This window comes from Fukomys damarensis, unplaced genomic scaffold (genome assembly GCF_012274545.1).
Source record: "Fukomys damarensis isolate Sample0158 unplaced genomic scaffold, DMR_v1.0_HiC HiC_scaffold_12, whole genome shotgun sequence".
Classification (NCBI taxonomy): Eukaryota; Metazoa; Chordata; class Mammalia; order Rodentia; family Bathyergidae; genus Fukomys; species Fukomys damarensis.
In genome coordinates this window covers 10,001,252-10,024,689 of record NW_022900924.1, presented here as the reverse complement: position 1 = coordinate 10,024,689, position 23,438 = coordinate 10,001,252, and the positions used below count along the sequence as shown (strand labels likewise).

Genomic DNA, 23,438 nt, shown 5'->3' with positions numbered 1-23,438 from the left:
TTTTTTTTTTTTTTTTTTTTTTTTTGTACCAGGGATTGAACTTGGGACCTTGTGCTTGGGAGGCAGGTAGCAGGCAGCACCACTGAGCTAAATCCCCGGCCCTGTGTGTTGGAATTTTTACACGTATTTATCTTTGAGACAGTTCCCTTAAGGTGTAGCCAGTCATGAGCAGTCCTTCCCCCATCCCAGGAGGACAAGTCCCCACCCTCTAGTGGGCAGTACCCTGGTGTAGGAAGGATGTGTAGCTCCTTTGTGCTGCATGAGGCCCTTGATGTACTCTGGGTTCCAGTCATTTGTGGCCCTCTTTTATCTGCTTTCAAGCTTTACTTCTGTCTTTGAGGTGGGAATGACAGTCCATATACAGGGTGGTTATGAACATTGGTTGAAAAGATAAATGTGAACGCATGTTGCAGCTAACCTCACGCCAACGTGGTCTTCAGTCACTGTTTGTTGTTAAGTTTGGGATGGAGCCTGTGTGCCTCTGTGGGCTCCAAGTAGCCCAAGCAAAAAACCAGCTGCCTCTGCTCACTGTGGCTTGTCTATTTTCAGGAAGAATGCTGTGGAGCTGGAACTCGCCAAGTGCAAGATGGACATGATGTCTCTGAACAGCCAGCTGCTAGATGCCATTCAGCAGAAACTGAACCTCTCACAGCAGCTTGAGGCTTGGCAGGTAAACACGAGCTCTGTGGCCCAGGCCCAAGAAGACTCCAGGAGTCTGAACCCAGCAGAGTGTAAGGAGAGTTTGCTACTAGAGGGTCCATCCCATGTGATAGGTGAACAGTAACCACTGTCTTCACCTACAAAAATCAGAACCCATGTCCCCCATGTTCCTGGGGAAGAACACTTAAGAGTGCTCTTGAAAATGACACACCCCAGACTTGGAATGGGGCTCTCTTTCAACTGGTCTTCTGAGGTTGATTTAAACTAGAGAAACAGCTGTTAACATGAAGGGGTGGGAAGCCCCAAGTGACCGAAGGCAGTGTAGCGACCCTAGAACACTGCTAACCCCTTCTCAAAGGCCTGCAGCTTCTTTTTTTCCACTGGGCTGGTGCAGAACCTGAGAAAAATGAATCAGGGTGTCCTCAGGGCCCAGCTTAGCTCCCGGCTTGGTGGGGACTGTGCCATTTGGTTGATGCATTTGAGGTCACACAGTGTCAGGATGTGAGTGCAGCCAATTAATGTCTCTCCCTTAGAAATCCTAACCAGACAGGTTAGTAAGCCACCTGCAGCTCCATGAGGTGACAGCAGGTTAGCAATGACCATTCATTCCCCTCAGGGCCCCATGAGGCTGGCACCCAGAGCCCTGGCCAGTGCTGCTCACTGGTCCCTTGGCTCCTGCCCTGCAAGCCAGCTGGCTGTGCCCTGCTTACCACCACTGTTCTCTCTCTTCTCTCCTGGCTGCAGTTTGCTTCCTCAGGGCTTTTTACTATCTGGCTCCTTTGGTTTCTGATCTAGTGGCCTTTCTCAGTTCCTGTATCAACAGCTTTAGTTGTACACCCCTCCTGCCTTTGAGGTGAGATTGAGCCCTGTATCACACCCATCCTGTCCACTCTGCCATCGCTGTCCTGCCCTGCCACTTTCCCTTGTGGCCCACCATGTTGTGTGTGCCAGAGCCTGGCATCATCTGTGTGCGGTGTGACATGTCATCCAGCCCTGGTCATCGTCCTGTCACCATCATTTCTCATGAGCTCGGCAACATATGGCCAAGTACTGACAGGCTGACCAGTCTCTGACAGGCTGACCCTGGTTTCTTGGTGCCACTTTTGCATAAATAGTTTTGCCCACAGAAATAACAGCAGGCACAGAATTACGAGCCGTACATGTGTGTTTGTGAAGTTTTGAAGTACGTATCTCATGAGATTACCTTGAATGGTTTAAAGTATAAAGGTACAGTTTATAATGTGCCAGAAAATAACATTGGCAGCTTTGAAAGGATGTCTTTCCCAAAAGACCCTTTAACATTCTCCTGTTACATAGATTTTATTGAGCTTAAGAGTAGGGCACTGTGCCCAGGATTCTACCCTGGCATGCTGGAAGTTGAGTCCCATGGATCAGTCAGATCTGAGGGGGAGGGAGAAGGTGGGGAAGAGGAAAGGTTCTAGGCAGGAAGCCGAGCATGATTGAGGGTGGGGACAGGAGAAGAGGAAGGCGGAGATGCAGATCATAAGGGAAGGTAAAGCCCATACTCACCACCCTGACCACCTGGTGACAAGGCAAGAAGGTCCTTTGATTTTACCTTGAAACCCACAAAGGCATGTGAGTGATTCCCTGGGTGGAAGCCTGTGTGAGACAGAGGCAGTGGTGGACAAGCTGGTCAGGAAGAGGGATGCAGCCACCCCACATTCCTGCCTTCATGTGTGAGTGGCCACTCTGAGCCCAAGTCTGTCTTCCCAAGCTGCAGGGAGTTCCTACTGGAATGCAGGCCTCACCTGTCCTGTGCTTCAACACCCGCTGCTGACTCCCTCCAGGGTTTGGCAAGAAGCTGGGGTCTTTACCAGCACATCCCAGAGCCTGCTGCTATGTTTGGGGCTAAAGTTGTCAAGCAAATGCTTGTTTTGCTTGCTGATGATTACATAGGCTTGCTCACAAACTGAGCCATTAGTTTTCAAACTGTTCATAGAGAGCTCCTTTGTCAAATAGAATCCTCCATAGAATCAGAATCAGGCCACTAAAATAGAGTGGACATACTGTCCAGAGCCACCCTGTTGAAGTAAAAGGTGCTATTCTGAAAGACAGGCCAGGAGCCCATTTTCTAGCCACCCAACAAATACTGTAAGATCCTCCTGCAGTGAAGAAGCTAGTGGACAGGGGTCTGCATTGGTGAAGAGAGCCCCCAAAGATGGTGATGCCCATGATCTGTGCCACAGCTAGAGACTGGTGGTGGTGCGTGGGGACAGCAGAGCCCAGGCAGCCTGTTTCCTGACACATGGGGCTGCATGGGCATCAGCATCTCAGACTGGAAGTAATTTGAAGGAGCAGAAAAGGGCAGAGACCTCCTGAGGCCAGCCCATTATGCTGGAGAGTTGGCAAGCTGAGGTCACGTCACCTTGGGCCAATGGGGTGGGGGCAGCAGACTAGACCAGAGGCACCCAGACAAATGAACAAGTGACCAGGAGCATCAAAGACAGCTGCTCACAGACAAGACAGTGCTGGTGTGGGGCTGAAGTGTTACTTGGACCCTTAGGGACAGACCCATCTGAGTGGGCAGTGAGGGAGAGGGACCAGAAGGAAGGATTCTGGCAAAGAGAAACCAGCTCAAGCCCTGAGGAGACTGGGTGCCCCATGGATTCTGGACAGGCAGTCTGAGCCACTCTCATCTCATCTCCATCTCTCCTTCCGACATTTACCACCTCCCTGCTCACCCAGGCCAGGCTAGAGTCTCTGCTTAGCCCTGCCCACTCTCCTCCGCAGGATGACATGCACAGGGTCATTGACCGGCAGCTGATGGACACGCACCTGAAGGAACGGAGCCTGCCTGCTGCTGCCTTCTCCAAGGGCCACGGCATGGGGCGGGGGGCTGAGCCCAGCACCACAGAAGGCAAAGGGCTTTTCTCATTCTTCAGGAAAATTTAAGTTGAGAGGAGCTGGGTCCAGGGATGGGTAGACACTGGAGCCAGCTGCAGAGGCAGTGTGAGAGAGGGCCTGCCTCCCCTGTGGCCTGAGCTGAGCACCACACTGCCCGCCTGCACTAGGGCATGGTCAGTCCAGGAACACTTGCTTTTTGTGAGTGCAGATGGTGCAGATGGAGACCAAGAGGTGGGAGCCTGCGTTGACCTCAGAAAACTGTCTCGACAGAGGGACAGGCAGGAACCCTGTTCCCACTGCCTGGCCAAGTTTCAGCCTGGGTTTCTCCAGGATCCTGTTATTGAGCCCTAGACTGGTCCCTTGGTTGCTGATCACAGCCCACCCTGCAGGCACTGCTGCCTCCCGTTTTAGAAAACAGGGAACAGAAGAAATGGAGGCCTTCATCTGCATGCCTCAGGAGGTCTGAGCCCCAGAGACCTGGTCCTGCAGGTAGGAGGCCCAGACCTGAGCCTCCATTCCTGCCCAGCCACTGGCCCAGAGTTAAGGGGAGGCACAACCCCTCACCCAGTGCATGTACCTCTGCTGGGCCCTCAGTGAGCAGGAGGCCCAGCCTGTGGCCATAGGGCCTAAGAGCTAGAGAGTCCTCAAACTCGGCTGAGGCCATCCTGAGCTCGAGGGAGGACGGAGGGCCCTGTCCCCTGGCTGCCACGACCTTCCTCCCCACGAACAATCCTTACCCCTTAACAAGGCCTGAGCCAAGGTTCTTGCTGGTCCTCTACAGCCCTTTTCCCTTCTTGGGGCCAGGCCTGGGAGGAGACTTAACTTTCCTCCCATAGCCTCCCTTCCCCTCAAATATAGTTCCTTGGTACATAATGGCCTCAAAGGGGTCTGGTCAGCAACCCCCACCTCAAAGGCAGCATTAGCACCGCGGGGAGGATGGGGGCCTCTGGACACTGCCCACCAGGCCTGCAGAGAGACAGGGCCTGCAGCCTGCTGCTTTCGCAGCAGCCACCTCCCAGCTCTGCTGAGTTCCCAACTCAGAGGCTCCATGGGCCCAGCCAGCCCGCAGCTGCTGACCACTGATTCAGCCTCCCTCACGGGACAAGCACAGCAGGGATGAGCAGAAAGAATGTACCTATAGATATGTACATATCACAGTGCTGTAATTTTGTATGTAGCAATCATGTAAATATATGTATGGGTTTTATAATATACATATATAAATCTATAAAGGCATATTTTTAGAAAAACAGCGTACCACAGCTTCTTTTGAAAATAGTCTAAATAAGAATAAACTGAGTTTCTACAGAGCTCCCTGCCTCAGTCATTGGTGAGGGTCACTTGGTCCCAGTGCAGCTGGCCTGTCACAGCAGCACTGGCAGCTGATAAAGAGGTAGTGTGACAGTGGGCCCTGCACCTGGGAGGCCCCCTCCTACTCTGGTACCCAATGAATTAAGCGAGGAAAGGGGCCCTGTCCTCTCCTGGAGGGTGGTGGCATCCTGCTCTGTACCCTGCCCATTGATCACAGGCTCCCGCTAGTGTAGTTTTGCAGGCTGAGAGCAGGGCCTGGAGCTTGGCAGTTTTAAACCAGGAAGAAACTGCTCCAGGCAAAAGCTTCCAGTGTCCTCCTGGCATGCAGACGATAAACATGGAGCTTCCCTGGCCTCTTCACACATGTGCTCCAGGCCAATGCATCAGTCTGGAGGGGAATCGTGACCTGGGCCAACCACTCAGAAAATGGCCTCCGCAGGCACCTTTGCAACACTTACAGCAAAAACAAGAGCTACACACAATGGATGGGAAAAAGCCAGGCCCACCTAGCGCATAGCTGGAGGGACAGCAAACAGACCCTGAAAGAAAATTTGGCAGCTTGAACCTTTATTTTTAGTATTTTTTTTAAAAAGCATAATTAGAAACTTTCAATACAGAAATAATCCTAGCAAACCATTTAAAAGTTTTGACAAATCTCACATCAGGTCCACCAGGATGTAGGTCTACCCAAATCCCCACCCCCACCCGACCACCCACTGGTCATGCGTGTAACACTTAGCAGGACAGGCATTCTGTCCTCACCACCACCACCCCAACCTGGGTCTGGATGTCCAGGTGCCAGAAGCCACTGAGGCTCCCAGGATCGCCCTCCTATTGCTTGAATTTGCAAGCACTCCCACACTTGGCTTCACCTGAGTGCGCCGAGACAAGAACGACCCTAACCACAGGAGCCCTGAGCTGTGTGCAAACCTCACAGGCCCCTGGCCAGCTAGGACAGTCCTGAGGATGGACACCTTACTCTGCTCCTGGCTCCTCCAGACAAGACAGGCTGCCTACTGGTCCATCTGTAGCACCCTCCAGGGCTGCCCATGGCTCAAAAGCGAAGGCCTATCACAGAACCCTGGCTTTGACAGTTTGGACAAGTGGAGACAGGTGAGAAAAAAAAACCCATTTTTATTGATTAAAAACCCATCCACAGTGTTAACATGGAAAATCTGCAGTGTGATCTGTGAGGTGATTGTCCAATCCAGCCTTTGCCTGGAAATCACCCAGGAAAGGAAATTGAATAAAACACATCATGGTGTTGAAATAATTTTCTTCCCAGGTTACATGATCCTTTCAGGGAAAATGGGAATGAAGGACCCCAGGGATGAAGGCGAACTAACCAAATGTAGGTGACCCTGGTTTTTCCTCCACAGGACTGGGGTGCATCACAACCAGGCTGTCCCCAGCCCCACTGCCACTTTTCTCCACCAAGAAGTCTTCCTACTACCTTCATGCTAAAATAGTTTCTGTCAGTGATCCAAGGCTGCCCATCCAGGTCAGAGGCATCACCCCCCCCCCTCACATTTAGAGGTGCGTAGTGCCTCACTCTGGACTTGAATTCCAGTGGGAAGCCCTGGAGGGTCAACACGGACAGGGATGCAAATCCCCTTCCTGTTCCAAGGGCCAAGGGCCCAGGGCCCAGCCCCACAATGATGGGAAGCAATTCAATTTTTCTAAAAACACTGGACCCAAAGTGGGGCAGTCACAACTTTTGCTGCCAATCAAACCTCAGGGAAAGAATGTTGAAGAACTTAATTCATTTGATTTGGCTTCATTTTCTTTTATCTATTCAGATATTGGCTCCTCTCGCCTCCAACAAGCCCCATCTCTGCACAAACACACTCCTACCTTTCTGTTGGAACTGAAACATGTTGATAAGTTAAAAGCCACGGCTCCCCTGGGTTTGTAGCAGGTGTCCAGGAGCAGGATGAGAAACCTGTTGGCCAAAGGATAAGACTGACTTCCTCTGTTGGACCAACGGCCTGGGGCCAGCAGAGGGCAACAACTACCTCAAGGCCAGGTTTCCCCAGCTCCCAGCACAACTGTGGGGACAGGAGAATGGGCACAGTCCCTGTATGCCAAGGACTGAAACTGACAGCCTGCAGGAAAGAATCGGCAACATGGAGCCCACTCCACTGTCCCAGGCCAGCCCAAGATGTGCTAGCACATGACGCAGTCTCCTCCAGAAGCTGCTGGCCATTAGATAAGATGGGAGGGCCGGGGTAGGTTGTGTTGCAGCGGGCTGCCATTAAGGAGGCAAAGCCAGAACAGGACGAGGGTGTGCAGCTGGTTAAAGCAATATACACTATGTACAAACTGTTAATCAGTCCGCTTCGCTGGCAGCGTCCTCGCCAGGTCCAGGCGCCTCAGCAGGGAGGAGGGCACCAGTGGGGAAGGGCAGGCTCCTCCAACACCTTCTTGGCACTCGGGGGGAGGGAGGAAGTGCTGATGGCACCTCCCAATACAAAAACGTGGAGAGGATTCTTTAAATAAGGGCACAAAACTGAGACTGTCCCCCGAGGAGCCCCCTTGGGCCTCGGGCTGGGGGAGGGACCACAGTGCAGTCTCCGCAGCAGACTGGGGCATTAGCAGCAGCGTTTCTTTCGTTTACTGTTCTTCGTGAGCTTCACCACGTCATTCTGTTGCTGCTGCTGCTGTTTCGCCAAGTTGTCTTTCTTTGCTCGCAGAACCAGCTCTGTGATGCAGTTGAACATCTGGAGGGGGAAGACACAGCAGAGCTGCCTCAGACCTTGCAGGGAGGACCGTGCTGGCCCGCACGCCCACCTCCCCAGGCCCAGCCCTGTTTCTGCTTGTAAGGTGTTTTGTCCTCAAAACCCTTTCTAGGAGGAGGCTGTCAATTATTTAAAAGTTAAAAGGGAACATTAAAGACTCAAGCTATGTGACTTGGGGAAGTCAATCTCAGGGATTTTCCAGTCTTTTTTTAGTAGAGAGGAAGAACCCCTTTCTTAAGATGGAATCTTCTGACCTGCCCACCCCATGCCACCTCACTACACCTGGGGCCCAGACATGCCTGGAACTTCTCCCAAGCACCCAGCATCCCTCCTGGGCCAGCACTCAGTAAAGATCCATCTACTGATCCAGTCCTCTACTCCACCTAGACAAGCAACAGCAACCGCAGTGGCGGGAGTAGGCACGCAAAATAGCAGATCCAACACATCCTAAGCGTATACTTTGTGCAGAGCACTTTATTTAATTCATCTCAGTCCTCAAAACTTGGAAGGTAGAGACACTGACTCCCCCAAATCTGCAGATAAACAAATGAAGCCAAGAGAGGGCGAGTCCAGGACTTGGACTCTAGCCTGCCTCAGAGAAGACTATGTTCCTACCACTGTGCTCCCTGTGTCCCGACTTCCCTAGGGCTCTGCACACGGGAAGGCAGGACTCCCCAAAGGCCAGCGAGTAGGGCCAGGCTCTGCTGTGGCAAAAGTTCGGGCTTTTCTCACTCTGGATTACAACTGCTTTCCAGCAGGCACAGCAGAAGCCAAGAGGGGCAGTCTTGAGCCAGAGGCTCAGCCAGGCTGCAGAGGCTCAGCATCGCTAGGAGAGTTTTAGTTCACAGCAGGCCCACCTGAGCTCAGGAGGCACAGGAGGAGGAGGAGGAGGTGACACTGGTGGGGAAGAGGGCAGGGTCAATGAGGCAGAGGGCTGGAACAGAGACCACGCACAGCTTTGGGTTGGGAAAGACCGAAACTGACCCAGCCAGCCCCCTACTAGCTGAGTAATATTCCTGAAATTATCCAACACTTAGAACCTTAGCTTCTCTAGGGAATGGCTGCTTTAGAGGACTACTGATACACAAGCTAAGACCATCACAGAGGCTGGCCCACAGCACTTAATAAATGCTCATCAAGCCAGGGATTTAGCTCAGTGGTTCTGCCACCTGCCTCGCAGGTGCAAAGACCCAAGTTGGATCTCCGGCGTCAATCAATCAATCAATCAATCAGTGCTCATCACTATGATATTTTCTGTTGGTCACTCTGACATTCTCTGACGTCCCGGGCAGGATAGTAGGGTAAGAACTGGTGGTAAAACAGTGCCAGTGGCAGCCTCCCGGGAAGCATGTGGACCCTGCCACCCACCTGGCTCTGCCCAGGGCTCACCTCTTCAACGTTGACATTCTCCTTGGCACTGGTCTCAAACAGCTGGATCCCCATCTGCCCGGCAAATTTATAGGCATCTTCTGTCTCCACCACCTTCCGCTCAGGGTCGTCATTCTTATTGCCCACTTCAAGGCAGAACACAGTCAGCTGGCCCCTCAGTCCCCGATCCCACTGTCCCCACCCTCAGAGCCCTGCCTCACCTAGTATTCGGCATACATCATCGCAGTTCTGGTTGATTTCGTGAAGCCACCGCTTGACGTTGACAAAGGACTCGGCACTGGTGACATCATACACCACAATAACCCCGTGGGTCCCACGGTAATACCTGTAAGGGCAGGTTGTGTGGCAGGCTTTGGCCCAGACAAAAGCAGCCCCGTCCCAACTCAGGAGGACCGCAGGCTGGGGAAGAAGGGGGGACAGATGTTCGGCACCCACCTGGCTACACGATGGGACTGTGGCAGCACCAGCTCCGCATGCCTGTGCCCAAGGCACCAGCACAGGCACAGGGCTGGCCTTGTGGCAACAGACCAGATCTGAGGAGTCACCCCAGGTGATTCTTGTGTCTGCCACCAACTGGAAACTCTTTGAAGTTCTCATTTTATTTTTAGAATTCAGGTAATTTTAATATTTGACACTGTTAGCACTATCCTTGTTTAAACATTCAAAACTGTTTCTCCAGTCTGATTCGGTAACATGCCATTCCAAGCTGCTGTACCATTCAAGCAGCTCTGGCAGTCTGCGTCCCCTCCCCCGGGGGCAGGGGGCACTTCCCTTCCTGCTACTCGTGGCTCATCTGTCAGTGACATGGAGGCACGGAGGCTGTGTGGGCACACAGTCTGCCTGCAAGGCTGGGTCCCTACCCAGCTATGCCACCATGCAAACACACAGCCCAGACCAGCCAGAAGGTCTGTGAGGAGGGAAGACGTCACTCCACCCCAGACGCCTGGTACAGAACTCCAGTGTGGACACCCCATTCAGCCTAATGGTTCAGGGAACAGATGAAGAATATCAACCACAGGAGGAACAGGAGGACGAGGGCCACACGCTTTCTGACACCCTTCATGGAGCTAAGGCCAGGCAGCCACCCCTGCCCGACTCTATGTAGCCCCCAGTGCCGTGCCTCTGAGCCTTTGCCCCAAAGTGACTCAACTGATGCTTGAATTGGTGGGATGCAAAAAAGCAGCAGCAGGCTGCTTCCTCCCAAACTTCACGCCACCACCTACCCGGCCCTGAGCTCCACTCCTACAGTGCACATGGAAAGCAGCTTCTTCCTGAGCCTCGGTTCCGAGGCAGCTGAGCAAGGATGCAACAGCTGGGCTAATGGGTGCAACTCGGTCCTCACTACCTAGCAGCTACACATTCAAGGCGGAGCTGAGAAGAGAGATCAACCCTGGCTCCATCTATGAAAGGCTGTGGATTTTACAAAGATTACTGCTTTCACCTCACCACACTTTAGTTCCTCACTATAAAACAGGGACACAATCACTTAACTATTTTGTTTTTGTTTTTATCAGGGATCAAACTCAGGACCCTGCACTTGTGGAGCAGGCAGAGGCACCCCTGAGCTAAATCCCCGGCCACTCTCTTAACTCTTGAAGTGGTTGTGAGGAATAAAAAAGAGAACACAGGAGCCAGGGATTTAGCTCAAGGGTTCCACTGCTTGCTTCACAAGTGTAAGGACCCAAGTTCAATCCCCAGTACAAAAAAAAAAAGAATATTCCACCACAAGGAAGGGCTGGAGTAGTACAGTAGAAATCATTATCGCCATCTATGTTCCTTCCACGTCAGTCTGGGGTCACATTATCAGGATACCAAGAGGCAGCACAGCTGGGCAGGAGGAGCCGCTGCCATGTTCAGGGGTCCAGTCTGACCTGTCCATTGTCCCTCACCCCTCACACACCAGACAGATCTCATTCTGCCCACAGCCTTGCTCTAGGGCTGCAGTGTTCCTCAGCTTTGGAAAAACCTAACAATTTCACTGTCTCGGCTCTGTCCAGAACAGGCCAGGCCCGGTCTTACCAGCAGCTGCTGTCGAGAGTGCCAGCTCAGCACACTGAGCAGCTTGGTGGGTCTGTCCAGGGCAGGTGCAGGAATGTGTGCTGACAACCACGAGGACAGGAGGACAGACGATTGTCCCCCTGCCAGCAAAGGAAATGCAAGTGGCAGGATGCCTCTGCAGCTTCTCTGCTGGTGAAGACAACTAAAATGCCAAGAGATGGCTCCAGCCACGGCTTGGGCACAAGGCCCCCCGCTGCTTCCCAGGAACCTCTGCCTGCTCTGGGGGCCATGGAAGAGGCTGTGCCTGAGAGCAGGGCTCTAGTCCAGAGATGAGGTCGTACTCGGCTCTGGCAAGGAAGGACCAGCTCTTCTGAGCTTCCCATTCCTAGCAGCCAACACTGCCATCCACTGCAACTTTGCTTTAAGCCATGCAAGGTACCAAGAGCTCTGCGTTCACTAATTTATTAATCTAACAACTTGGCCCAACAGGTACCAGGATGGCCATTTTACCAGTCAGGACACTGGGAGGTTGACAGTGGAGTGACCGCTGGAGTGATGGTGCCCAGTCTGGCTCCCGGGCCAGTGTGAGGGGCTTCCATTTCTCATCCCTTCTCCCTGTTCCCTGCACCCCACCATCGCTCCAGCTGCACCTCTCAAGTCCAGCAAACCTTAGCCCAGGAACAGAGCAAGAACACAAACGTGGGTAATAACCGGGTGCTCTCACTGGGCTAAGGGGCTAGAGTTGCAGTTTCTCTTTCAACACCCTGCGTCAGAAAAGGTCGTGCTCCTGTAGCAGGACTGCCCCCTCACTGTACCATCACAGGATGTCCAGGCTTTCTGTGGCCCCTTGGTGGGCCCTGTAGCACTTCCTGCCTCATCAGAGGCCAAGCCACCAACCTAACATGTGCCCAAGCCTCAGCCTCTTCAGAGAGGCAGGCCATCCAGCAGGGGCTGAGTCAGTGCCCACAGGCCACCAGCATGCAGGTCACCCCTTCTCAAGCACCCTGGAAAAATCACATATTACCCTGGCCCCTGAGTAACTCCAAGACTCCCAAACAGAAGGAAGAAGCAGTTCCCTGTCCCCACCCAGACCAGCCCTGAAAGGAGCTGCCTTCCTGATGACCAGGGATGGCTTGGCAGACCCCGAATCCTACCCTAAGCATTTCCATGGCCACTGTCTCTGCCACCTTGAACCCCTACACTGGTTTTGACCCCCCAGGAAGGAGGCCATCTGGCCTCGCCCCACTGCATGGCATGCCAGAGAGCAGTACCAGCCTGGGTAGAGGCCTGAGCTTTGGCATCAGACAGACGGCAGTTCTGATCCTAAGCAACTAAGTATTCATTTCATCCTCTCTGGGCCTATTTTCTCAGCCATAAGAGAAAGATAATCATAAGCCTCTTCAAATGGGATTAAATGAAATAAAGTACGTGATATCTTTAGTGATGATCCAGGTGCAATGAGGAAAAGTGGGGTCAGTGCCTAGACCTGATGACCTCGACCTCCTAACAAGGGTCTCCTGCTCAGATCTGTAGGCTCCAGGCTACCTGAAGCTCGAGGTGTCAGTGTTACCTCAAGGAGCCGGACCCCTACCCTTCTCCAGTCTTCACTGGCACCTGCCAAGGCACCCAGCGGCCTGAGAGCCCTTACTCAGGAAACCGAGCACTGTGCTTAGGGAGCACCAGGTCTGTGAACTCCAGAGTTTTAGGGAGTCCTGGGCTCACCACAGGGTTAATAATGACAGAGAACCTCTTGCCCAGCAGTAGTCTACACATCAGCCTGGCCCTCTCCCTGCCCAGCCCACATTCCTCACCACCATGAAGGTGATCAAAGGATGGTGAGGGGCCCAGGATGGCAGGATGGAGATTAAACTGGGCTCCATCCTGACTCTGAGCTGAAGGAAGGACAGGGGTCTCCGGCAGGGAAACTCAGAGGAACTGCCTTGGAGGGAGACCAAGGAGTTGTCCATGTCTCCGTCCAGGTACCAGAGTGTGGAGCCCAGACCCTGCCACCCTGGGCACAGACCACTTCTCAGAAGAGCCCCCAAAGGTCAAATAGGGGTAAGAGTAACAATGAATACAGAGGACATGAGAATTCCCCAAGATGACCCAGAAGGCCCAAAATGGCCAAAGCAGAGGACCCAGACACAGACCTCAGCATTCAAACAAATCCTAAAGAAAAGGGCTGGGAGGCTGCCAAATTAAACTGTCCTCCTTTTAAAAAAGAAAAGATAAGCAAGGACCCAAGTTCAATCCCCGGTACCAAACAAAGAAAAGGTGAGCTCTAGGGACATTGCTCAGTGGTGGAGCACTTGCCTAGCATGCATGAGGCCCTGGGTTCGATCCCTAGTACACAAGTAAATAGTCCTAAAAACAAACACTCTGAGAACCAGAAGCACAGAGTTTAGGCAACTTGCTCAAGGATACACAGCAGAACAGAAATTTAAATCTCAAACGGTCTGCCTTCAAACCATACTTTCTAAAACCTGATCCATAAACAGCCTAAGAACCAAGGGCACCTCTCAGGACTCAGAGCAAGAGCTGGGTTTTGCTCCAGTGTGCAGCTAAGAACACAGAGTGCTGCAGCAGTACTAAAGGGAAAACTTTCTTTCGACAGCTTTGGGAGGCAAAGGAAGGGCCTCCCACATAGCCACATTCCTCCCAAGCCATGGGAGAATCACGTCCAAGGGGTCAGGATGGGTGATGGCACCTGCACAGGTGGGACACCTGCCAAAAGGAACCATCACTGCCTTGGGCAGGGCACATCACACCTGGTGAGGCAAACATAACTGCTGGTGGCATTTTAAGGAGTGGCCAACCAGAGGGTAAAGCTGAGTGCCCAAGGAGAAGCAGTCACTGTCCTGTCAGACACCTGACAGGGAGTGTTCAGCCAATGCCTGCCCACCCACCCAGAACACCAGACAAAGCACGTCCCCACCTCCTCTGACATTTTCAGGAAGAGGAAGGACACAACCAAACCCCACCCACCAAGGCCAGCAACAGCTCACTTCCTGACAGCTTTGGGAACCCACCCAGTGACAACTCCATCGTGACCAGTACCGTCACTCGACTTTGCCAACAAACATTCAAGGCCAGAGGTTCAAGGGGAGGTGCGGCAGGGCCAAACTCACGTGGAGGTGATGGTGCGGAAGCGCTCTTGTCCAGCTGTGTCCCAGATCTGCAGCTTCACTTTCTCCCCGTTGATCTCCACAGTCCGAATCTTGAAATCCACTCCAATCGTGGTGATATAGCTGCCTGCACACAGCCGGCATGTCAGCAAGGCCCAGCAGGGAGCCCCAGTCAGACCCCATGTCCCCAACTGCACACAGCAGACCTCCAGGCTCTATAACCCCTCCCCACACAATCTGGGGCCCCCAGAACACAGCCCTCAGCAAGGAGCATAAGGCTGCCATGACGGAGGGGAGACAGGACGCAATGGAACAGATAACAACTGCAGAGTGATAGAGGCTACAAAGAAAGGGATATGACTGGGAAAGAGGAACAGGCTGGTACAATGGCCAAGGTGAGGACGTGTCACCTGTGAGCCGAGAATGGGTCAAACCTGGGTTTCTTCTCTATTTGATTCAAAAAAATTTAATGACCCACAAAACTGACTTCGTAATACACATACAGGACCAGACCTGCAGTCTGAAAAACACTGGCCCAGGAACCAGGCTGGTGGCACACGCCTATAATCCCCGAACTCAAGAGGCTGAGGCAGGAGGATTGCCATGAGTTTAAGGCCAGCCTCAACTGCATAGTAAGTTCATAAGCCAGCCTGAATTACAAAATAAGAACCTGCCTCAAACAAAAACAAACAAACAATAAATAAATAAATAAAACACTGCTCCAGGCAGAGGAGACAGTAACAAAATAGCAGTGGTATATGTACGGTCATAGGAGATCGAGCTCAAGGTGGGAGGCAGGCAGAGGAGGTCAAAGCAAGATCTCCAGGCCTTTTATTTTCAAGAACCTGGACTCTTATGGGTCATGGGGATGCCCTGAGGATTTTAACCAGTGGTGTGGGCTGCATTTTAAATGGATCTCTTGGGGCTTTTGTGTGAAAGGCAGATTTGAGGAGAAAGTCTGGCAATAGTCCAGGCCATGCTTACAAAAGCCTGGCCACTAAGAACAACAGGTTCTCCATTCAGAGCTTACCACAAAGTCCTGCAGGAAACAAGACACACAGAAGACCACGCAAAGCATGACAAGTGCACAGGAAGGTCAAGGTTGGGTAGGGAATCAAGGCAGGCTTCGTGTAAGGGAAGAAGTCACATTTGGACCTAGTTTAAAATAGGTAAGATTGTCAAAGGCTGAGATCAGGTGAGGAAGACACCCCACTCAGAGGTCAAAACCCAACCAGAAGGCACCCAAAAACACCTGGTGCTCCTCCAGTCCTGGACAATGCCAAGGAGCGGTGGGCCAGCACCTCAGACAGTTAGGCACTCAATAAACGGCTAGGGGCTGAATGAATGAGCAAGTGTGCAAGCAAAAACAACAAAAAACATAAACAAAAGAATGAGCAGGCAGTATAAGGAAGAAAGCTGGAAACAAATTACAACTAGGATGGTTCTGTTCCCTATGAACACTTGGCCTGGAGACACTGTTGGTTTGTCACACCGTTGTCAGCATGTAGCAGTTAGATCTAACCCAGGTGTACTGCACAACATCTTTCATCAAACAGGACGGCCCCACAACACAGGATTAGGGGGTCCATATATCCAGTGCTGCAGGAAAAAAACCTTGCTGCAAACTGCTCAAGTGAGAGAGGACTACCAAGGTTTCTAAACGGAGGAAAGACTCTGCCAGAGACATGTTATCAACAAGAAGAACTCAGTGGTATGGGACAGGATGGGTAGAACTGCCATAATGCTTCCAGCTAAAACCAATGAGATAAAAGACCATAGTAGACATGCAAATGGGAATTCCCTAAGAGGTGAAAGCTGATTAGAAAGGAAGTTAGACCAACATTAAGGAGGAGGAGGATGTTTTCCAGCATAAGTCGAGGCTGCCCAGTAGTTAACATTCTTGAACAGAAGATAACAGCAATGACAGGTATTGACTACTAGGCTCCAGACACTGTGACACGTCCTATCGCAGGTGATTCTACAACAATCATGGCAAAGGGACAACTACGATTCCTCCTTTCCACCTGAGCTGAGGCTCAGTCAGGACCTCATGGTCACCAAGAAATAACTCTTTCCAACACGAGCAGTGCTGCAGAGCTGTTGCTGAGGGAGGAAAGAGCAAAACCCAATTCTCCAACAAGGGAAGATCAGCCATATAATCACTTCCTAAGCACAACTTGCCCTTCAAATACATCAGAGCGAATTCCCCATTAGACAGTCACAGTTCAGTCCTTCATCAGAGAGTCTGGCCCAACCTGAAGCCCCTATAATAAACTTTTTTCTTTTTTGGTACCAGGGATTGAACTCAAGACCTCACGCTTGCCAGGCAGGCGCTGTGTCACTGAGCTACATCCCCAGCCCTAAACATGATGTATTTATCAAATAAGAGCAATCGCTTCTCGGCCTTTTGGCTAAGATCAAGTGTATCAAATAAGAACACACAACTTTACCAGTGATCAAGGAAATACAGATTTAAACAAAACAGTACTTTTGCCTTTTAGTTTAGCAAAAATGAAGCAATGATCAGAGTTGAAAAGGGGCACTTTCAACCCTGTCAGGGACAGTGTAGTAAACTCCTTCGGCTTCTTTAAAAGCCGAGTTAACAGAACCTAGGAAAACTTTAAGTGCTCAGATCCTGTGACCTAGTAACTCCTCTTCTATGGAACCGCATGTACCAGAATAAACACACAATGTATCCCAGTATGCATCACTTGAAACAGAAGCAACCAAAAACCACACACTTAACAAGAGTACTGCTAATGAATTACAGTGCCACAGCAAGGTGCACAACAAAGCAAGCTTCACCTCCACTCTGAAGGACCAGAGACGGTTGTGGACAGTGAGAGAGAAGCATGCTCCTTGTTCCAGAGGGGGCAAACCTACCGCCAGCTATCTGTGTCACTGACTCTAAAAGGCTGGCCACCACGGGTTACAGACTAAGAGAAGGGCAAGTTCCTAAACAGCAGGTGGGGTCAAAAGGTACACCCCACACTCAACAGAGGCTCCCAGGGCAGCAGGCCAAGGGCAGGGACAATTGTATTCTTCAGCTGTACTATCTACTAAGATTTAGGCCAGGTGCGGTGGTGCACGCCTGTAATCCCAGCACTCGGGAGGCTGAGGCAGGAGGATCACTGTGAGTTCGAGACCAGCCTGGGCTACATAGTGAGTTCCAGGTCAGTCTCAAATACGTAGTAAGACCCTGCCTCAAACCGCCCCCCCAAAAAAAAACACACACACACACACAGATTTTTAAACTTTGTTTTCAGTGGTGGACCAAAGACACCACTAGGAAGAGAAAGGACGAAGGGTAAAAGGGTTTTTTTCAACAAGAAGGACTGAGGCAGAAGAGGCTTTGGTATTAGGCATGATCTGGGGCTAGGCAAGCATTCTACCACTGAACTACATTCCTAGCCCTTGTTTCATTTGGGTCTTCCTAAGTCCAGGCTGCACTCAAACTTGGAATCCTCCTGCCTCAGCCTAAGGAGCTGGAATTACAGGGGTGCACTGCCATGCCAGGCTAGACAAAGGGTTCTTGACCTAAACCTCCCACTCTCTCTTTCCCTCCCCTGGTAGCCAAAAGGAGAAAGTTCCTTATACAAAGAGGAGTAAATGTCTTCTAGTGCTGGGGCAAGGTATTTCAAAACTGAACCACCAGAGAAAGACTCACCTGAGAAAGTGTTGTCTGCAAATCGTAACAGTAAACTGCTCTTGCCCACACCTGCAGGAGAGAAAGCACCATGATAAGCGATCTGGTGGGTCCCTTCCTCCAACCCATCCTTGCTCAATGAAATAATGCCTGAATCCCAGCTCTTAAGAAGCTCAGTGGGCCAGGCATGGTGGCGAACGCCTGTGAATCCCCGAACTTAAGAGGCTAAGGCAGGAGGATCGCTGTGAGTTTGAGACCAGCCTGTGCTACATAGTGAGTTCCAGGTCAGTCCCAACTACATAGTGAGACCCTGTCTCAAAAAAACAAAACAAAACAAAAAAGCTCAGTGGGGCCAGGTCTCTTCTCAAAGCCACTTCCTGTCCCCCTAACTAGCTAAAGACCAAGAATGAACCTTCCAGCCCCCTCAGCTTTTCCTTCATCCTCGCATAAGGCAATCAGCTCCCAAATCCCCAGGCCCTGTGCTAAGGTCCCAGGCCCCAGCAGCCCAAGGGGGAGATACCAGACAACAAAGACAAGCAGGAAGAAGGCAACCAAGCGAAACTGGCCCCCAGCTGCATGCAAAACATGGTCCCTAGAAAATCTCACACCACACATGGAGCTTCAGTTTTCTTTTCTGTTGTCCTTTTTGAAAAATTAGTGCATGAATACACTCATCATGGGAAGGTAGTATGTGTACCTACCACATCTCAATCCTTAGAGCTTCAGTTTTCAAGTAGCCTAAAATAAGGAATTGTAGAGCTATAAAGAACCCCTAAAATCATCAGGGCATTTGTGTAGGTGAGGAAACTGAGGTCCATATAGCTAGGCCCATGTGTCAGCCATGTTCCTTGGCTGAGTCAGTGCCAGCTGAGCAGGTAGGGTAGAAGTAAATGACAGACACCCATGAGGCCACCAGCCTAATCCATTCAGACCACTGCACCTTAGCACAGCAGCTCCTGGCTACTTCTTTCACAAACAGCTGAAATGCTCATAAGCTCAACACACAGCAACTCTGGACTCCCAAGTGTATCTACTTGTCCCAGGTACTCCTGATCCATCCCTGACCCCACCACCCCTAAATTCAGCTGAACCAACCAACCTCTTAAGGAAAGAATTAACACGTATACATTCCACTGCATAACAGGCACTCTAATGCACCCAAAATTAACTGTATTTCCTCAGATGAGGTTGCTGTGGGGCCCCAAGAATCTGAGCAGTTGAGCTGAAGTACCCCCAACAGGAAGTCAGGGAGCTGAGATCCAAATCCAGGGCTCCAAAGCACCACTGGAGCCAGGTGTGCTGTGCACCTGTAGTCCCAGCAGTGAGGAAACTGAGGGAGGAGAACTGGCATAAGTTCAAGGCCAGCATGAACTACATAGCAAGACACTGTTTTAAAAAACAGAAATAGAGACAGAGATTCCCAGTAGCTACTGCTAGGAAAGTATGGCATCGATCTCAGGAAGGGGAATAAAGCAACCCCATGGAGCTCCTATATCTCATTCGTTATTTTTCCCCATTTTTATTTGTTTGTAAGTTTCTAGTTCACTTTTCTGTACTTTTTAGTAAAGATGAGATTTTTGATGGAAATAACATCAAAGGTATGAGATCTTAACTTAGGATTTCATAAATGCCCTGCAACTACATACATGCAAATGAAGCTGAGCACATGTGCCTATTTGTGGAAGAAGCCTATAGCTTTAATCTGATTCTCAAAAGGGCACTGCTCCACCCCCATCCCCCAAGTAACCAAAATTGAAAACCACTGCTGTAGACTGAACGCACTCCAACACCCGACAGCCTCTCTGGCTGTTCCCTCCAAGGATCATTTCTGGGGACTTCACTGAGCAAGTTGTCCAGGATGCCCAGGAGAACTTGTTTCCCTGTGTACACTTGGCCCCTACCTCCCCAAAGATGGGCTGGGGGTGAGGCTCCTCCGAGCAGACAGGTACTGCTACTGCTCTCAAGCCACCTGTATGTATAGTTCAGCCCCACCTACAGCACCATGGCTCAGCACCACTTCCTCATTGCTCATTGCTCTGCCGGGAGGTTTCCTGCTAAGTCTAAGGAAGCTCAAGTTCTGGGCTGCGTCCTCACTGCACTCTGCCTGACACCAACACCCCATTGGCCCTGATGCATCCTTGCTTCCTCTTGGAGCCTTCTGGGTCCAGCTTACTCAGCTAAAAGCTCATGCTGGGCCACTGGGCTGTGAGATCCCCTGGGATGCAGACCTTACCTCACATATCCTGTGCATTCATCGTCCTGTAAGCTGGGCCCAGCACTTAGGCACATCATTTATAACTGAATAAATGCCAATCTCACTGACAACTACTGCTATCTAATGCTATTACTGAAGCACTAACAGAAGCCAAAAGCATAGTTTTCAAATGGAGGGGGTAAAATCTTATAATTAAACTTTATCCAACTCCCAGATATCTACAACAAATAAGGGAGAGGTGCTCTCTGCAATGACAAAACAGCTTCTGACAACCGTACGATTTGAGGCAAGCCCCTCCATGTATCCCCAATTCTTCTGCCAGGGCAGCTAAAAACCACCGACCACTAGAGTCACCACATGGCCCCTGGCTTTGGGCCTGACACCAACCTCATGACATTGCTCACTCTGAGAGAAAAAGAAATCCACTGAGTTGAGCCATCTCCAAATACCCTTACAAGAGGCTTCCTTGGAAAACACACTGCTACTACTTACCCCACAACACTGGCCTAAGGAAGGGAAGAAGCAGAGGTTGCCAATCGACTTTCACCACAGCCAAAACTTCCTTTAGCCACATCTAGCATGAAACCTCCTATCCTACAGGCAGCACAGACCCAAGAAGCACTGGACGCCTCTTGGTAGCCAGGGAACGCCACACTCAGTCGTCGTCACCACCCCCCCCCCCCCCCCCCCCCCACCCCCATGCTGCCTCTGGTAGGCTTCCTTGGAAAACACACTGCTACTACTTACCCCACAACACTGGCCTAAGGAAGGGAAGAAGCAGAGGTTGCCAATCGACTTTCACCACAGCCAAAACTTCCTTTAGCCACATCTAGCATGAAACCTCCTATCCTACAGGCAGCACAGACCCAAGAAGCACTGGACGCCTCTTGGTAGCCAGGGAACGCCACACTCAGTCGTCGTCACCACCCCCCAGCCCACCCCCACTCCACCCCCATGCTGCCTCTGGTCCTCACGCCAGCTACACTAAAGTCTTCACCCCGGTCCTGCTCCTCCACAGGACTGCAGGCCCCTCATCCTCAGCCCCAACGTAACGAAGACCTTTAGACCACAAAGTGAAGTGTCTCAATTTTAATCCTGCCTCAACAATTCCTTCATGGCATAAACTCAGAAAAGTCACACCCCCCTCTCCGAGCCTCTGAAGGGCTTTAACAAGATCTCTGATGGCCACTCCAGCCTCCAGGTCCTAAGAATGAGGATGGCTGGCCCAATGGATACAGATCAAATTCAGTATCAGAAGAACATGAGAAACAGTGTAGAACCGTAGGCATAAAGAAAAGAAGCAAAAGCTAGGGAAATGTACTCCAGAAGTGTGTACAATATGGTAGAGTGGAAAGAAGAACTCTAGATTTATAAAGCAAGAAACTAACATCCACTGAGGACCGACTGCCTGCCAGCCCCACACCAGCTGCTCTCACACATATGATCATAGAGGTGCATCAACTCTCAACTTTGCTTCTGACAAACTGTGTGATTTGGGGCAAGCCAGTCATCTCCTCGGAGCCTTACTTTCCTTATTAGATGAACCACATGGGCAACGGGTGAGAATCAGATGAGAGGGTGTCTGTGAAATCATTGATGTATGTGAGGGAGTTATACACACAAGGATCTCAGAGTGATGATGTCGGCCCCCACTCAACTGCAAAGCTTACTACTTTGAACTCCCATAGCTACCAGCTCCCAGTCTCATAAGTGTTTGACTTTGAGTATCAGTTCACTGTCAGAAGAAATCAAGGGGCAAAGCAATCTATCTCCTCTTCACAATCTAGGCCTGCATGTTCAGACTTAACTAGGAGCCAGACCACATAAATCTTGACTCAATGAGTCTTCTACCACATCTGACTTCTGAGTGAAAAAAATCAAATGCAAAGTACACTGTGAGAAAGCAGGCCAAAACCATCCCCTGGGTTTTACAGGAAAGAAAAGCCAAAAACCTGCATCTTCTTGATGGACTTAGGCCTTTCGCTTTTGGATATCAGTGCTCAGGGCCCAGATGGCTTGCAGAGGGATAAAGAAGACATCTGACCACAGTGGACTTTTAGCTCCAAAGTAGAGAGATCACCCTGTTGCCAGCCACTCAGAACCAAGGCCAGGATGGAAAACAAATCCTATGAAGCGACATAAGCCTCAGAACCTTAGGAGTGCCAAAGGCCATGTCTAAGGGCAAGAATACACAGCTTGCCTGGTTTCCTTTTATTCAAACCACAACCAATCAGTCCTCCACCTTTCTAACCCTTTCCTAACCACAGTTTACTCTTCCATCTTATTGCTTAGCCCCAAACTTTTCCCTTTATATCTCCCCTCCACCAGCAACCACAGAAACCCTAGTCAGCTTCCACCTGATCCAAACCACCACCCACATCCCAATCCAGCTTTACAAGTGAGACCAAACACTACTCGCTTCCATGACTTATCTCTGACACTGTCACCCACCACTCCTACATTCTGGGTCTCACTAGGAATCTGGGCCTCTCTCACAATCCATGGGCTCTAGAATCGACCTGGCCTCTGCCTCCAGCCACATCGCCCTCTTCTCCACTCAACTCGGGCCTGCTCTGTAAACTTAGCAGCACCCAAGCCTCCTTCCTGGATACCATATAATCCCATCACCTCGGCTATGCTCCCATAACCTGCCTCCCTGACCGCTTGGCTACCCATAAACCTTCTCACCTGTCATATTCCAAGCACCTCTAAAACCCTCCACCCTTTGCCAGTAACCAGTCTATCCTTGCTAAGGACGCTCACTCAAGGTTCATTCATTCAACAAATACATAGTAAGCACTTACTGGGTGCCAGGTACTCTTCTACAAACTGGAGATAGAATAGAGATCTGAACTAGAAGTATTCAAGAAATGTGTGCGTAGCCGTTAACACTTCCGTAATACTGGCCAACCCCAAACCCCGTTAGATAGCAGGGTAACAGCAAACATTTACTGACCACTTGCTGTGTGCTAGGCTCAGTTCCCAAACACGATGTGTGCGCCACCTCACTGAATACTCACATGGCACTACGAGGCAGATCTACTGTTATTCCACTGCACGGATGAGGAAACTGAACCACGCAGAAATTTCATATCCCAGCAGGAATGTGCTGAAGTTCTTTAATTATCTTTAAACCTCACAGCAATCCAAAGAGGCGGGTTCTAGGAGTATCTCCATTTCACAGAGAAGTGAGCCTCACAAAAGATACTGATGATGAAAACGTCACTAGCCAACATTTACTTAGAGCTTATATACACCAGCTCAGGCGCCAAGCACTTTCCCCACTTTATTTGACCGAATACTCAACACCCAGCGAGGCAAGCGCCACTTCTCAGATGCAGGAACTGAGGTTCAGAAAGGTGAAGCAACTTGCCCAAGGTCAGTGAAGAAGCTGGTAGTCCCAGGACTCGAACCCAGGTCTCCCCAACTCCAGTGATCACGCGACTTGACCAAGGTCACACGTGAAGCAGGAGCCGGCGCAGAGGAGTGGA

The 23,438-nt window shown here is 50.9% G+C and overlaps 2 protein-coding genes across 2 annotated transcripts in view; one reads left to right on the top strand and one right to left on the bottom strand.

Annotated features, from left to right (window-relative positions):
- Nucleotides 1-4,797, top strand: part of Bicdl1 (BICD family like cargo adaptor 1) — a 92,305-nt gene extending 87,508 nt beyond the window's left edge. Inside the window, exons 10-11 of the mRNA XM_019204511.2 lie at nt 550-670; nt 3,412-4,797. Of these exons, the coding sequence (XP_019060056.2) occupies nt 550-670; nt 3,412-3,573 (283 nt within the window). The 3' untranslated portion in view covers nt 3,574-4,797. The remainder of the gene's footprint in view (nt 1-549; nt 671-3,411) is intronic.
- A 625-nt stretch (nt 4,798-5,422) lies between these two features.
- Nucleotides 5,423-23,438, bottom strand: part of Rab35 (RAB35, member RAS oncogene family) — a 26,961-nt gene continuing 8,945 nt past the window's right edge. The window contains exons 4-9 of the mRNA XM_033762279.1: nt 22,968-22,986; nt 17,754-17,804; nt 14,090-14,213; nt 9,164-9,288; nt 8,964-9,088; nt 5,423-7,556 (exon numbers count right to left, since the gene is read on the bottom strand). Coding sequence (XP_033618170.1) covers nt 7,428-7,556; nt 8,964-9,088; nt 9,164-9,288; nt 14,090-14,213; nt 17,754-17,804; nt 22,968-22,986 — 573 coding nt within the window. The 3' untranslated portion in view covers nt 5,423-7,427. The remainder of the gene's footprint in view (nt 7,557-8,963; nt 9,089-9,163; nt 9,289-14,089; nt 14,214-17,753; nt 17,805-22,967; nt 22,987-23,438) is intronic.